This window comes from Myotis lucifugus, unplaced genomic scaffold (assembly GCF_000147115.1).
Source record: "Myotis lucifugus unplaced genomic scaffold, Myoluc2.0 scaffold_2, whole genome shotgun sequence".
NCBI lineage: Eukaryota > Metazoa > Chordata > Mammalia > Chiroptera > Vespertilionidae > Myotis > Myotis lucifugus.
The window spans coordinates 23,994,188-24,011,913 of record NW_005871050.1 but is presented as its reverse complement, the minus strand read 5'-3'; the positions used below and the strand labels follow the sequence as shown (position 1 = coordinate 24,011,913).

Genomic DNA, 17,726 nt, shown 5'->3' with positions numbered 1-17,726 from the left:
TTATATACTTACATGCATAGCCATGGACATGGGTCTATAGGATAGTGATCACCGGGTAGGGGTATGGGCTGGGAGGAAGGTGGGTAAGAGGGAAAATGGAAGATACCTATACTAATAAAGGGGTAATATGCTAATTAGACCAGGAGACCTTCCAGACAAAGCCATGGTGGCGGGGCAAAGATAGAGGTGGTTAGGGGCGATCAGGCCAGGAGGGGAGGGCAGTTGAAGGTGAGCAGGCCGGCGGGGGGGGGGGGCAGTTGGGGCAAATAGGCCAGCAGGCAGAGTGGTTAGGGGCAGGCAGGCAGGCAGGTGAGCGGTTAGGAGCCAGCGATCCGGGATTGCGAGAGGGATGTCTAACTGCTGGTTTAGGCCTGATCCCTGTGGGACATCCCCCGAGGGGTCCCAGATTGGAGAGGGTGCAGACTGGGCTGAGGGACGAATTTCATGCACCAGGCCACTAGTCTGTAATAATAAAAAAAGAAAATATAGGAAGTGATTACTATGAAAGTCAGGGTAATGGTTAATTATGGTCGAGGGAGAGGTTTTGTAATTGGTATAAGGAGCATGGAAGTTTTCTGGAGTGGCTGGTTAAGTTTTATTTATTGACCTGGATAGTGTCTATCTTAAAATAATTCATTTGATTTGTTTTCTGTATTTTTTTCACTTATTTAAAAATCAAGTTCTCAGTAGACCAGTGTCTGGAACAAAAACATGCAATATATGTTAATTAATGACCATACAGATTTTTCATTGTAAATGTTAATGTAGACCCTGGTTGTACAACTTAGGGATTAATTATAGGGGAAAGTGTTGACTGTCTGCTTCCTACTTCTGAGCTTTAAAAAATCAAGTGACAGGTGAATCAAGCATTGTCATACCTCATTTATATTGAGTCATTGAATGCTTACTCTTTAAATGCCAAATTTGTGTTCTCTATAGGTATTTCTAAAAATGTATACTGCCCTCATTTATGTTACTTTTTGTTCTTTGAGTCACTTATGAACTTCAATTATAATTCTACCAGGGGATGCTGCTTTTTAGTTGCTCTTTATCAATCCTCTAGATCAGGGGTGGGGAATATCTGGCCCTTGGGCCATGTAAGACCTGCGAAATCATTTGGTCTGGCCCTGCCAAGGCATTAGGGCTGAGTTAATTAAATGTTTGACCAAATATAGCAAACTAATTTTTAAGTTAATAATTTTATATGGCTCTCAAATGGTGTTATAAGTATCCAAATGGCCCTTGGTAGGAAAAAGGTTCCCCACCACTACTCTAGATGAAACAACTTACGTTTTCTATTGTTATTCATGTGACTGTCTAGCACAGGGGTCCTCAAACTACTGCCCGCGGGCCACATGCAAATACAAATACTGTATTTGTTCCCGTTTTGTTTTTTTTACTTCAAAATAAGATATGTGCAGTGTGCATAGGAATTTGTTCATAGTTTTTTTTTAACTATAGTCCGGCCCTCCAACGGTCTGAGGGACAGTGAACTGGCCCCCTGTTTAAAAAGTTTGAGGACCCCTGGTCTAGCAGCCCATTCCATCCTCCTGCAAGTTACTTCCTATCTGCCAGGTAACTAGATGCCATGATTGTCTTTACTGTGAGACTCTTCATAAGCATCAAATCCTGTTATAACTGACTTTTGGTTACTGTTTCTTAGGCTTTTGCCAGGGACAGACTAGTGACTCACTTGCCCTAAAGACAGGATCTGTGGGCCAGGCCTAGGGTGAAATGAGAAAGGGATTCACTCTTGAGGTTATGTCATGCCAGTGCAGGCTGATATCCTGTCTTTTAGAATTTTCTTTTTTAATCCTCACCTGATTGCCTCTTGTACAAGCCCTGACTGTGGATCAAATCTGTAGCCTTTTAGTGTACAGGAGGACACTCCAATCAACTGAGTTACCTGGCCAGGGTCTGTCTTTTAGAATTTTGATATTTTATTCATCATGGATTTTTTTTACATTAATTTGGTGGCCCCTTAAATTTTGCACCTCACTGCATCTTGGTCTTAGCCATGCTCTTTGATCTCTAAGAAGCCAGTTCTTGCTATATATATATTCATGTTTTCTTCTAAAATGTCCTGAAGCAGCCCTGCCAGTGTGGCTCAGCTGTTGAGCGTTGACCCAAGAACTGAGAGGTCACGGTTCAATTTCCTGGTCAGGGCATATTCCTGAAGGCAGTGGATCGAAGTTCTCATCGATGTTTTTATCTCTCTATCCCTTGCCCTTCCTCTCTCTCTAAAAGTCAATAAAAACATTAAAATAAAATAAAAGTAAAATGTCCTGAAGTAGACTGCAGAAACACAGACAGGGGAAATAAGCATTTAGAGTGCATTATGTTGATTTCCATTAATATTTTAGAAAAGTTTGTTTCCATTGTTCTGGAGCCATCCCTGAATTATATCTATTAAGCTATGGAGCCCTATTAAGACTGCAAATCAGATGCTTATACAAATCTAGAACAACTGGAAATTATAAAAGCTTTTTTATTATGGGGCTTATTGTAATATAAATTTAAAGGAAGGTGAATTCAGAAAAAGTAATCTCCAAATGTTTTCTGCCCTGTATCCTCTCAGGCCCATAAGAATGTATTTAACTGCTTATATGTCTAGTAGTTGGTTTTTACCTAATGATCATAATTGCATTCTACTATCTGTAGCTAATTGAACTTGCTTCATTGGCTTTTTGAAAAATTAAATTTATTGGAGTAACATTGGTTACTAACATTGTACAAGTTTGAGGTGTCCAGTTTCATAATAAGTCAATTGTATATTGTTGCATTGTGTGTTCAACCAAAGTCTAGTTGCCTTCCATCACCATATATTTGACTGCCTTTACCCTCTTCATCCTCCCCCCTCTTCCCTTCCCCTCTCGTAGCCACCATACTGTTGTCTGTGTCATTGAGTTTGTTTTGTTTGTTCATTTGTTGCTTTGTGTCATTTGCTTTTTTTAAATGATATGATTTGAGTGCTAGTTTAAAAGGAAGAAGAGTGGAGCTTTATTAAATAAGTCATCCTATATAATAAAAGGCTAATATGTAAATCAACCGAATAGCAGAACAACTGGTCACTATGATGCACACCGACCACCAGGGGGAAGATGCTCAACGCAGGAGCTGCCCCCTGGTGGTCAGTGCACTCCCACAGGGGGAGCGCCACTCAGACAGAAGCTGGGCTCACAGCTGGCAAGCACAGCAACAGTGGCAGGAGCCTCTCCCACCTCTATGGCAGCTCTAAGGATGTCCAACTGACAGCTTAGGCCTGCTCTCCACAAGGGCTCCCAGACTGTGAGAAGGCACAGGCCGGGCTGAGTGACACCCCCCACCCAAGTGTATGAATTTCATGTACTGGGCCTCTAGTTATTTTATAGAAAGCAAATTCATAAAGCTTCTAAAGCATTTGGAGATACTCTAAAAATTAAACTTCTCTTCCAAAACCTTGACTTATGAAGACTTATGCATGCATGACAAAACTTCAAAACAGCTGGGCAAGTTTTTAAAATTTACTGTTTAATTTATGTATAGTAAAATTTATGTTTTAGTGCCCTGTTCTGTGTTTTGACAATGAATAGAGTTGTATAACCTCTATAGTCAAGAAAGAATCACCTCATCACCTCCAAAGAGCTGTTTATCAAGTTTTAAATGACCCTAAGAAACAGACCTCCTTTTACTGTTAGCATGCAACTGTATAAAGGGTATAAGTAATTGTATCATTAATACTTATATCAGTAAATGAAAAAATGTGGATTATTGCTAATACTTGGCCTGAAATTTCTCCAGCTAAATTACCAGAATAACAAATTCAGCTTCTGTGGACAGTTGCTGTACTAAACTAAGTTTTCTAAAACTCTGAATTTAAACAACTTTATTGAACAATGAGACTAAACTTTGTGTATTTATCAAAGTTAAAATTATAGTGTAGTTAACACAATAATAAAATTTAGTACTTGAATTTCTTTGTTTTATTTTTTAGACAAAATAAATATTTTATTGTTTTACTTTATTAGAAATCAGCCTTTGCATGATAACTCAAACATTTATAAACCCTTTAAATAGTCTTTCAAAGAATATTGTTAACATCTCAACCACTTTTGACTAAAATTTCACACAAAGAAATAAAATAGTTAAAAATGATAAATGCTAAAGGAATAATTCTAATAGTTTGGTTGTTACTTTACATGTTTATTTAAGACATATACAACCAAGTAGGAAACCATCTTCCTTTGTTTTCCATAAAAGCAAACAGTTCTGAATGGATAAAACTTACTTAAAACCATCTATTATGAGAACAAATCTAAATTACTTTCATTTTGAAAAACAAACTCACAAAACCAGATTATTTATTTCTACCCATTTAAGTCATTGGCCCCATTATCTTGACAATACTGTACTATTTAGTCTGAAAGACAGAAGAACTACCAAAGGACTTGTATGCATGCATATAAGCATAACCAATAGACACAGACACCAGGGGGGTGAGGGCAGGAGCCGGGGTGGGGTGGGGGGCAATGGGAGCATAAAGACACATATGTAATACCTAAAAGAAAAAAAAAGTTAAATAAATAAATAAATAAAAATAAAAGACAGAAGAACTATCTCCTTGTAATAAAGATGTCTGGGCAATGCAGAAAGTACATAGTGTTTAACATCAGGTACATTTCCAGAAGAAAAATACTACTAAGCTATAATAAAATTGTATTTGTCTTAGGTAAAGGAACAATGCTTACAGTGTAAGAACCTTAAGTAGTTGTAGGTAGTCTATATATATATAAAAGCCTAAGCGACCAGCCATCTGGCCGGTAGTTATGACATGCACTGACTACCAGGGGGCACAGGAGCAGAAACCACAGGCATGGAAACATGGAACAGACTGAGGAATCTAAGAGGGAAGGGGGGAGGGAGAGCGTGGGAAGAGATTAACCAAAGATGTTATGGCGTACTAGAGGCATTGTGCACTGGTGGGGTCCCTCGGCCTGGCCTGTGGGAATCGGGCCGAAACTGACTCTCCGACATCCCCTTAGGGGTCCTGGATTGCGACAGGGCACAGGCCAGGCTGAAGGACCCCACCAGTGCATGAATGCATGCACCGGGCCTCTAGTTTCATATAATTCTATCCTGCTATTACTAACCTTAAGAATTAAGAGCTGTTTATAAGTGAAATAAGCCAGAGAAAGACAAGTACCATATGTTTTCACTCATGTAGGATCTAATGAACAAACTGAACTACCAAGCAAAATAGACAGACTCATAGACTGCTTGCTCAGGGTGTGTGTGTGTGTGTGTGTAGGGGTGTGTACCAGGTGTATTGAGGGGGAGGGATTGAGCAAAAAAGTGAAAGAACTCATGGACCTTAACAACGGGGGCGGGGTCAGTGGTGGAAGAGGGCATAGAGGGGATAAATGGTGATGGAAAAATTTTAATTAAATTTTAAAAAAGAATGAACTGATTTCACAACAGAATAGTTTTTCTTCTTGGAAGTGACATTGAGTAACAGAAGTAAAGATCATTGGTTACTTAAAGTTCTCAAAAATGAATTGGTTATTACACAGTAAATACCTCAGAGAGGTTAGTGTTTAAGGAAGCTAGTTGGAGAAATATGTTATTCATAAATTGGTTAAATCTGGAAGTTTTCAAGTTTCAAAATTAATTCTACATAGGGAATGAATTGCAAAATATTGACATACAGATCAATCTTAGCCTTTTCAAATGGCTACCATTTTTATAATTTAGAAAAGAAAAAAGTCAGCAAAGTGCCTAAGTTTCTATATATGTTTTTTAAAAAGATATGCATAGAAGGAAGGACTTGGATTTCTAAGGCAGCTAAAATGTTCAATTAAACTTGAAGGGGGTTATATCATTCATGTTTTGTCAAGAAATTTAACAGGCTTATCTGGCATACTATACATATAAACACTTTTACTAGGTTGGAACCATATTGTTTCCTTTTTTATCATAGAGGAATGTACTAATATTTAAACATAATTATATTTTAATTTCTTATGTCAAAAACTGTAAAACTCATAAGTGAGTATTTGTTTTAAACTATAGTAACAAGTTTACAAAGTTAAAGGGTGGAGGTGGGGGAGAGATATAACCTGGGGGAATTATATGCATATATGCATAGCCCATGGACACAGATAATAGTGTGACAAAGGCTTGGGAGGGATGGGTGAGGGGTGGAAGGGGTCAATGAGAAAAATAATAAAACAAAGGGGACATCTGTAATACTTTCAACTATAAAGACAAATTTTAAAAAAGTTACAGGGATAACATATTTTACCTACTCTGTCTTGATACTCCTCTGATGCTACGAAATAGAAACCTTCAAATATTACCTAAATCTGTAGTTTGTGCAAATTAGTCTCTCTTACTAGCTTTTGCATCTTGTGATTTGACGAAGAATTTCAGATGGCTGATAACATCTTTAACTTTGTATTAAGCTAAAGTAAAACTTTTGCTTTAATGATATTTTATTTATGTACCTGTTAGCTGATGTTCCAAGTCTTGAGAGTCAAAGTTCTGAAATTTCCAGTTTTTCCTTCTAATTTCAAGTATTTCCTTAACTGAAAATGACCTGTAATGAACTAGTTTTCAGCTGGCATGTCTAAGAGAATGTGGAGCAATTCATCTTCCAAGTTTTGGTTTTTAAGTCAAACCATAAGAATTTTAGCCATTTGACCATGCTGGGACACAGAAGAAATAGAAGATGAACTTAGTTATGCATTGTTACTTTATGTTTTGTTTCTTTTTTAGTGATTGTTTCACCATCCTATCCATACCTCTCTGCTCATGTGCCTGCTGTTGCTGCAACTCTGCCACCACCCCCATTTCCTCCCCCTCTACCTCCTCCTTTTCCTCTTGAGGTGGGAGAGGCTTCCAACTTACCACCACCACCTCCACCTTACTCCTGTGATCCAAGTGGCAGTGATCTGCCTCAAGGTGAGTGGATTTTGAGATTTTGATGAGGGTTGTGTATATCTGGGATTTTTTTTAGAGCATAACTCTGGTTAACCAATAGGAGTAGGGTGGGGGACGAAAAAGGAAATTGACTTGAGAGCATAATTGACTTGAGAGCATAATGCTAAGTAAATGACTAAGGAAAGGAGCAACTGAAAGCTGAGAATATCTTCTGCATAATCCACTCCTGCTGCTCCTTTTTGGTAGCTATGTCTGCCTTGGAGAAGATTCTCAACTTGATGTCTTTGCTCTCTCAACTGTTTTTCTTGAAAAGCAGGAGTCAATATAAAATTTTCTCCATTTTCTTAAGTTCTTACCATAAATATATGAAATTTTTATTATCTTTTGACATTTAATATTTGGGATTCCAACTGAATTTTTAAGACTTGGAATAAGGTTGTTTTGTTTTTGTTTTTTAGGAATTAGGGGTCTAATATGCCTTGGATTTCAGCCATGTTTCTATAATTAAACTATACTTGTTTCTATACTTAAACTATACTTGTTTCTTTAATTAAACTAAGGAGTAGCTTTCCATTGGATGTTCTTTGTTACTCCTCAGTTTGGCAGTGTTTCTCAGAAGAGAATTGTAGTTGAAAATTGTTTGTAGCTTATTTATACTTTCTTTTCTATAACATTCTCTTGAATTTTCTAGCTGCTTCTCTATTCTATTTTGTTATTTTTTTCCAGCCCCTAAGGTAGTCACCAAGATCATCTTCAACTCTATTTTGTTCTTTTTCTGTGCCTTAAAATTTCAGTATCACCTTTATGTAGATTATTCCGAAATCTATCGAATCCCGGCCTTTGAAGTTTCAGGTACTTGTCTCTAGCTACTTGGTAGTCATTTTCCCTTGGCTTTCTTACTTTCACTTAAAACCTGACTATGATGAAGTACTCATCTTTATCTCCCTTCTTTCTTCTTTCCAGGCCATATAAAATATTAACTCTTCTTGATTTCCTATTTTGTTAACAGTGTATCATGTATTAGTACTTCGTTTCTTTTTATGGCTGACTAATGTTCCATTGTATGGATACACCACATTTTATTATCTATTGGTTGATAGACATTTGGGTTGTTTTCACCTTTTTGCTATTGTGAATAATAATTGCTATGGATATATGATATCTGGAGAAATTTTATCACCTTAGAATTTAACTTATTTTGAGTTACTTTACTCATTACTTCCTCTTTTTGGAGTTCTACTGGTGGTTAGTCGTGTTAACTAAAACCAAAGTAAATTACTTGGTAAGTAGTAGTTATCTCCATAGACATCACTTATCTCTCCGTATTAGTAGAGCATTTAATTTGTACTATGTAGTAGCTTCATCAACTGAGAAACAATATCATTGCTTAGATAGTACATTTGTATTGAAGTAAAATTTTAGCCTTGGGATGAGCAAGAAAATGCCTTTACTGGATTCTTCTTAAATATTAGTAGAATGGCATTTCTGTAATAATTGATAATATTAAGAATAGAAATAGAATATATATTTGGTTATTTAAACCTTGGATCAGAAAATGACCTTACCTGTAGTTGTAGGTAAATGGTCATTTACTGTAAAGTAGATTTGAGTGTTGTGTTGATGTCAGGAGACTACATTAGTTATCTACCTTAATACTTAAACAGAAAAGCTTTTAAATGGTAGTTCTAATTGTTTATATCATCTAGTCACTAAAACTAAAATTTTTTATTTTAGATACAAAAGTTTTGCAGTACTATTTCAATCTGGGATTGCAGGTAAGAGTCCTGTTAAAATTGCTAACTATTAAAAATACAGTAGATGCTGTTTTGATAATCAGACTCTTGAACTTTCAGAGTCAAGAATATTGTGAAGGCCCTAAAAGTTTTATTTCTGTCATTATAAAATATCTCTGAAGATGATATAGGTCACTTTTCTACTTTAGCCTCCTAGTGCTTCTGTTTCTCTTATAGTAAAGTTGGTAAATAGTGGTGAGCAGAGACTCTAAGCAGCACAACTTTAGCACATATTGGCCTCCATATTTAACATCATGTGCCAACACTTCACTATGTTTTTCTGTCTCAAAATAATAATTGGGTTATTTATCCTGCTTAAAATATTTTTATGGCTATTTTTGTATTTCATGTGAAAAGTAACCTGACAAATTCAGATATTTAAAGAACTGTATTATTTTTAAGCATTTGCCTATTCATAGATATTTGCAAAACACTTGATTTTCACCACTTCTCTGAGTTGTAAAATGTGGGTACTGACAAATACCTTAGTATCACTGGAAGGTGTCTGATTTCAGGTAAGGGCTCTTTTATTTTATTCTTTCAGGGATCATTCCCCCCTGAAATAGACTTGTCTTCTGACATAACAAGATGGTATATTTCCGGAAAAGTAATGATGCATCTTAATATTTGGCAGATAGTAATGTAGATAGTCTCCTGGATAATGCTCAAAGTAGTTAATATTCCCAGACACTGATTTCCTTAAAAACTTGGATATACAATTTCCAGAAAATTAACTTATTCAACTGCCACACATTTATAAATTAAGAGTATGGAGTGGGTTTTTTTGTTCTTTGAGACTATATTTCATAAAAGAAATTTTGAGAATTGAAAAAATAAACTTCTTGCCACTTCCGTTATGTTAGATTATTATAGTCACATGTGGAAATGTTCTAATTCATTCCACAAGGCTGAGGCATTCTAAAATATTCTTCCTGCATTTAACATCATGGGAATATAAGGATATACAGAAAAATACAATAATTTTTGTATTGAGTGGAATAGCATTCATTATAGTACATCTGAAAAATGCTATGGTATAAAGAAAACCAAAATCATCTGTATAATCACAGTATACTTTGATATATTTTTCAGTTTATTTTACGAAATATGGACTATGATTTTTAATTTTGTGAACTTTCAATAATATGAATGTTTTTGTTGTTGTTTTTAAATATATTTTTATTGATTTCAGAGAGGAAGGGAGGGAGAGAGAGATAGAAACATCAGTGATGAGAGAGAATCATTGATCAGCTGCCTCCTGCACACCGCCTACTGGGAATCAAGCCCACAACCCGGGCATTTGCACTTGACTGGAATCGAACCTGGGACCCTTTAGTCCGTAGGCTGATGCTCTATCCACTGAGCAAAACTGGCTAGGGCAATAATATGAGCATTTAAAAAATATTTGACAGTATGATTTTTTAAATTTCCTGTATTGTGTTCCATCATGGATATATCATAATTCATTCATCTTGTTCTCTGTTGTTTAATATTTAGGTTGTTTAATGTGTTTTGCTTTTAAAAATAATGCTATAAAAGGCATCTCTATATGCATGTCATTGTGTATATCTCTAATTTCCTTCAGGTTCTTTCCTAAAAGAATTTCTAAGTCCAAATATGAAATACAGATGCTGCAAAAGATCTGAAAGTTGTAATAGAGAATAGGTTTTCTATATCTTTTAGGTCAAAAAAATCACTGTTACCCCACTTGAAAATTATGGCCCAACTTTTTTTTTTTTAGACAGGAATTGTGCTACTTTAAGAAAATGGATATTTTCTTAAAGCGTTTGTTTTTTCCCTTTCTTGCCCAAGTGCTATCATCACAACTACTGGCACTCCATGGTCTATGTGCCACAGACGCAGCAGCAGCATTTTCATGTAGAGAATTATCCCATCTGTACTGAGACACCTACTCTGGTAGATCAGACCATTCCTCAGTTGTACAGTGATGTGGGAAGACAAGATGGTGTGCAGGTAGAAGCATCAACAAATGGTGAGCATGTAATGAGATTGCCTGGAAGAAAGACAATTGGATTTTATTGTGTATATTTAATAATGACCTTCAGATATTGTATCAGGTCCAAATATTAGATCATTGTTTCTCAAAGGATGGTCCATGGGGTCCCTCAGACCCTCTGAAGGGATCCATGAGGCCAGAAGTATTCATCATAATACACAGATTTTCTTTGTCCCTTTCACTCTGTTACATTTGCATTGAGGGTGTAAAAATCAGAGGGTAAACTATGTAAGGAATCAATGACTTCCTCATTGCCACACACTCATGATAAAAATTCCAGTGTGATTTCTTTTTTTTTTCCTTCATCAAAGATGTTTTTATTTTTATTACATGTTTGTCTTTGAATAATTGTACTTATTCTGTTTGACAAAACTGGGAAGTATTCCTCAGGCACTCTGCATACTGAAGTATGATTAACTTAAAAGATTTATGAGGTTGAGCTCTGAGATGAACTAGCTGACTTTTTTCATGGAACACTATTTTTGCTTGAAAGAGTGATAGACAAACAATGGTTATTCAGACTAGGGAATCTGGTACACATTTTCTCAAATGAACAGCATGAGCCTGCCACTTCAAGAAAAACAACTGACAACATTTGTTGTCTAAGATAAAAATTTCAACTTTCAAATGAAAGTTAAAATTTTGGAAAACTTGTATCTACCACCCTAACGTTAACAGCTTCCCAATACTTAGATGGGGCTATTAATGAATGTGTTTTTCACAATGTGTAATAAAATGATGTCAGCATTTGGGAACTCATAGACAAAGCAACGATTCTTATGGTCTCAGACTGCATAACTCAGTGAAATAATATTTTCCTAGTTACCAATGCGTGATGTTACCTGTGTATAATTTTATAAAAGATCTATCAAAAATGCAAGATAAAACTGGATTTTCATATTAACAAAGTACGAAAAATTCACATTGATATCCTATATAATAAAAGGCTAGTATGCAAATTGACTGAATGGCAGAACGACCAGTCGCTATGATGCGCACTGACCACCAGGGGGCAGATGCTTAACGCAGGAGCTGCCCCCTGGTGGTCAGTGCGCTCCCACAGGCTCATGGCTGCTGCTCAGCCAGAAGCCAGGCTCACGGCTGGCGAGTGCAGCAGCGGTGGCAGGAGCCTCTCCAGTAGCGCTAAGGATGTCCAACTGCTAGATTAGTCCTGCTCCCCATAGAGAGCGGGCCTAAGCCATCATTCGGACATCCCCTGAGGGCTCCTGGACTGCGAGAGGGTGCAGGCTGGGCTGAGCACCGCCCCCCCCCCGCCGCCCAGTGCATGAATTTCATGCACCGGGCATCTAATTGATATATGAGAAACTAATACTTACCTAGTTTTGTTGTAGCATCGAAGATCTACAATGATCTACTTACTAAAAGACTTCTCTTTTCCAAGTACATATCTGTATGAAGCCAGATTTTCTTCTTATACTTAAACCAAAACAACATATCATAATAGATTAAATATAGAAGCAAATATGAGAATCCATCTGTTTTCTATTAAACCATACATTAGAGCAGTGGTTCTCAACCTTGGCTGCACATTAGAATCACCTGGGAATCTTTTTAAAATCCTGATTTCTGGGCCTCATCCTCCGAAAATTCTGTTTCTTTGTTACTAATGTTGTGGCCCCACCCCATAACAAAGAAACAGAATTTCTGGAAGATGAAGCCCAGAAATCAGGATTTTAAGAAGATTCCCAGGTGATTCTAATGTGCAGCCAAGGTTGAGAACCACTGCATTAGAGACTTGCACAAGTGTAAAACAGTGCCACTTATGACACAGTTTTCTTTTGTTTAGGATAATAAATTCATTTGCATAAAAAATTTGTGTTAACATTAAGGGCTTATTTTTACATGAATTAATAATTTTTCAGTTTCTCAGTTTAATGCTTAATATGGTAAATATTTATAAATATAAGCCACATAAACAAAAGCAATTTGGGATCCTCAATCTTTAAGTGTAAAGAAATCTCAAGACTAAAAAGTTTGAGATTATAAGGATGGTTGCTTTGTCTATGAGTTCACAGTATAATATAGATGGGGAGGCATTTTGAAGGATTTAGAATAGGATCATTGGATGGCCCTTCTTGGAAAGAATCAGCAGGAGGTAAGAAGAAATGGTGTGGACTAACCTAACCAAATGTGTTTCTCATTCCAGGACTGCTACTTGATGGTTGTGATCTTGGCTAAGTTACTTAACCTCCCTAAGTCTGATTTTCTGTAAAATGGGAAATACCTGACTTGCCAGGGTTGTTATAAGAATGAATAGAGACCTTATGTATAAGTACACTGTGCCTGGTGCATGTGAGGAATGTGAATTTCCTTTCTCTTCTCCCTCTTTTCTTTAAAATTAAATCTTTATTGTTCAGATTATTACATTGGTTCTTCTTTTTTCCCACCATAACTCCCCTCCACCCAGTTCCCACCCCACCCTCTGCCCTCACTCCCCACCCAGTGTCCTCATCCATAGGTGCACGAGTATTGTCCAATCTCTTCCCACACCCCCCACACTCCTTCCCCCCCAAGAATAGTCAGTCCATTCCCTTTCTATGTCCCTGATTCTATTATAATCACCAGTTCATACTGTTCATCAGATTATTTATTCACTTGATTTTTAGATTCACTTGTTGATAGATGTGTATTTGTTGTTCATAATTTATATCTTTACCTTTTTCTTCTTCTTCCTCTTCTTAAAGGATACCTTTCAGCATTTCATATAATACTGGTTTGGTGGTGATGAACTCCTTTAGCTTTTTCTTATCTGTGAAGCTCTTTATCTGACCTTCACTTTTGAATGATAGCTTTGCTGGATAAAGTAATCTTGGTTGTAGGTTCTTGGCATTCATCACTTTGAATATTTCTTGCCACTCCCTTCTGGCCTGCAAAGTTTCTGTTGAGAAATCAGCTGACAGTCGTGTGGGTACTCCCTTGTAGGTAACTGACTTTCTTTCTCTTGCTGCTTTTAGGATACTCTCTTTGTCTTTTGCTCTTGGCATTTTAATTATGATGTGTCTTGGTGTGGTCCTCTTTGGATTCCTTTTGTTTGGGGTTCTATGCGCTTCCTGGACTTGAAAGTCTGTTTCTTTCACCAGGTAGGGGAAGTTTTCTGTCATTATTTCTTCAAATAGGTTTTCAATATCTTGCTCTCTCTCTTCTTCTGGCACCCCTATAATTTGGATGTTGGTATGCTTGAAGCTGTCCCAGAGCTCCTTACACTATCTTCGTATTTTTGGATTCTTTTTTCTTTTTGCTTTTCCGGTTGGGTGTTTTTTGCTTCTTTGTATTTCAAATCTTTGACTTGATTCTTGTGATCCTCTGGTCTGCTGTTGGGAGTCTGTATAATATTCTTTATTTCAGTCAGTGTATGCTTAATTTCTAGTTGGTCCTTTATCACAACATCGAGGGTCTCACTAGATTTCTTAAGGATCTCACTACATTTATCGGCAGTCTCACCAGTCTTTTCGAGGGTCTTACTAAATTTATCGGCGGCTTCTAGACAGTTCTTGAGAGACCTTAAAAGTGTGGTTTTGAACTCTATATCCAGCAGTTTGCTTTCCTCCATTTCTGTCATTTGTGTCCTGTTTCTTTGTCTCGGCATTTTTTGTGCTTCGTTGTGTCGATAGAGTGGCTCTCTGTGCTAAGTGTCCCAATTACCTGAGGTAGACACTCTTGGTGCACCCCCTTGTGGGCTTTGTGCACAGTCTTGTTGTAGTTAAGCCTTGATTGTTGTATGTAAAGCTGGGAGGATTTGACCTCCAGGCCAATTTGCTGTGAGAATCAGCTGTGTCTACGGTGCGAGAACTTCTGTGCTGAAGACACCGTTATGGGGCAAGACTTGCTTCAGTGGGGCTTTGGTGCTCACTGAGTCTGCCCCCTGAGTGTGTCCCTTATAGATCTGAGTAGTTGTAATTGGATGGTCCTGCTCTGACCACTGGGTACACTGGATCTTGGATCTAAGGAGGTGCTAATCTAGCCTTTGCTTAAGGCTACCCAGCAGAAGCCAGCTGTAAAGCAATGCAAGTTGCCCTGGGGCCTTGGGGCAGCTGCAGTTTGTTAAGTTATTTTCAGATTACAGAGGGCCGGGCCTTTCATATGCAAAAGCCTCGGTGCACGGCTTGGGCGGGGCGGGGTCCCAGGGAATCAACAGGGCGGGCCGAGCGCGAGCCAGCAGTATGGCTGCTCTCAGTCCTGCCTTCAGAGGTCCTGGCAATCGCTGAGACTGCCTCTGAGAGAAAGCTGCCCTCGAGTTCCGACTGATGCCAGATAGTCCCGTTTCTCCTGTGTGAGTCTGGGTCCCCAAAGGCTCGCCCGGAACTGGGGCTCAGAGCCTGAGACTCCCTCCCGATTGAAAAAGACAATCGTGTCCGCACCTTTGTATTTACTTCAGCACCGCACCTCCTCTGAGTCTCGGTATGCTTTTCTCTTTCCTTCTAGTTGTAAAAATTCCACTCAGCCAGCCTTCCTGTGGTTCTGGATGATGTCCGTTATGTCTTTTAGTTGTATTTTTGAAGTGGTTGTGCGAGGCAGCAATCTCCGGTGTTTACCTATGCCGCCATCTTGGTTTCTCTCTTCTCCCTCTTTTAAAGCATATTAATGGTTTTGGAATATTAGCACTATAGAATCTTATTCCTAGTATGGTGGTATGATGTGGCCCATGGTAATAAAAATTAAAAAATCAACCTTTATTTCATTTTTGTGCCCAATAACTTTTATAGAGCTATTTTTTATTTATAGTAAACCATGAGACATTGGTAGGAATGAGCTATTCTAAGTTATCCCAAGTAATGAAGGACTCCTTTTTGTTTAATATTTATATAGTCACTATATAGCAAGGTCACAACATCTATTTCCACTGAAACTGACTCATGGTAATAAAACTGCTCTTAAACTGAATTTATGCTAGGATCTTAATGACATTCAAGAGGTGGCACTTAAATGTTTAAATGCCCTTCAGAACTCTACTTTGAAGTGTAGACAAGGCTATATAGACACTGAGTTTTTAATTGCAAAAGTAATACAAAATAGTCATCTTGATGGTATGTGTTATACTGGAAAACTATTGGCTAACTTGATTGTGAGCAGCTCTTATTAGAATTTAGTTGACTAGAAGGACTCTAGCAAATGTTTATGTATTTAGTCTGTTGGTGCCAAAATCATCCCAGAAAGATAGCTAACACTAGGTAGAATACATTTGACATATTATATACATGCACATGTATGTGTATAATTTTTTCCAATTAGGAAATGTTCATATAATCTTTTAGTAGTCTGTTTTAGTCAGATTTCATATCTAAAGTGCTCCTGCTGCAATTTCTGTGATCTTTCCTATAGTTAGTGCTAATTTCATTTTTACATGTAAAAACATTCATTTATATTTTCTTAATGAATCTTTGTATATAAAGTGTACTAAATGCAGTATTTGTTTCAGGTACTTTTCCAAATGCTGACCCTGCATCTGTCCCTCATGGAACAGTCTATTATCCAGTGATGACAGATCACTGTGGGCAGCCAACATTGCCGGGTTTTGATTCCTGCCTTCCCGTTATGCCGGAGTTTTCCTATGTTGCCCCCTGGCATCCCATTGGTGCAGCATATGGTGGTTCTCCTCACATTCATGGTGCTATGAATCCAAGTCCAGTTGGCTATATTGCTTCACCTCCCTCACCTTCTCATTTTGTACCTCGGAATATGTAAGATTCAGTAGTATGATGTATTCTTGCACTGCCATTTTTCTTGCTCTTTTGATTTTTTTTAAACTGTTCTATGTTAGTGTTTAAGTAAGTGATTTAGGTGGTTAGAGTAGTTACTATTGTATCCATCTTTAAGATTATTTTATCTTTTGATTTAAAATAGTACTTTAAAAGAAAGGAATATTACTTTGGGTTGTGAATAAGGAAATTGAGGTGAATGTATAACTAGCCTCATGTTGAGCATACTTAGTTGTATTCAGCTGTCTTCCTGTCAGCCAGTTTGTCAATTAATAAAAGGAATAAGTCATATGAACTATTTCCTTGGTTTAGATGTCACACATCAGATTAAACTAAAAATTCTATTAACTTCCACTTTTCTCTAGAAAATAAAGCAAAATAAAGAGCATTTGTTTTTGGGTAACTAACAATATTAAATGAGAGCTCTTCAGGTTTCTTAAGAATAGTCTGAACTGAGTTGTGCTCTGTGATATTTATCAGTTTCGAAGGCACATGGTGCTCGGCTTTAGATTTATCCCATATGCTATTGTTTAATGTTGGATTTATGTAACTTTTACTGCACAGTATTGAATTGGTATCCTTTGCACGGTTAGCAGTAAATAAAAAATAGCATTTAAAATTGCTAAAATGAGTGGGATTTTCTTCATTTCTGCTTTTTCATGGTAACAAAGAGTACCAGACATTTGATTGTTTTAATATGTTTTTTCACTAGTATTTGGGTTGCAAAAGCATGTGAATTTATAGCATGAACTGGCAGAGCCAGTTGAAATGTTACTTAATCTCAAGACATTGCAATCCATACTACCATATCTCTTTTTTCCCCTTGAGAATGATCCTTTTTAGGTTGTATTTCTCTTTTTTTAAATCTGTTCACTCCCTTATGGAACTTCAATCTAGACTTACTTTATCATTGTCCTATACTTCCAATAGTTGTCACATCTTTCCATTTTTGTTTTTAGACTTATCTTGTATCTCTCCAGGCCCGCCTTATCTCTAACTTTCTGTGAGACATATTTTATCAGCCTATCTTCTCCCTTTCATCTACCTAAAGGACACAAGTTTTTCTGTATTCATCAGTTCTCCTCTGAGGGGTAATTCATCATGGAATGCTTTGCTGTAGGTCAACTGACAAAGCTATTTTTAAAGTGTCCTTTTATTGCCACAAAACGTGTTTATATTGCCTTTTTAAATGGTTATTTATGCATGTGAATCAGTTTGTCCTTGCCCACCTTCAGTTATACCCCAGGTCAAAATACCCCAGAACTCAAGGTACTTGAACAG

At 37.2% G+C, this 17,726-nt stretch overlaps 1 protein-coding gene across 1 annotated transcript in view; it reads left to right on the top strand.

The window, feature by feature from the left end:
* ALG13 (ALG13, UDP-N-acetylglucosaminyltransferase subunit) overlaps positions 1-17,068 on the top strand; it is a 75,797-nt gene extending 58,729 nt beyond the window's left edge. The window contains 4 exon segments of the mRNA XM_023758585.1: positions 6,754-6,939; positions 8,653-8,693; positions 10,524-10,704; positions 16,166-17,068. Coding sequence (XP_023614353.1) covers positions 6,754-6,939; positions 8,653-8,693; positions 10,524-10,704; positions 16,166-16,431 — 674 coding nt within the window. The 3' untranslated portion in view covers positions 16,432-17,068.
* Positions 17,069-17,726: the final 658 nt, after the last annotated feature.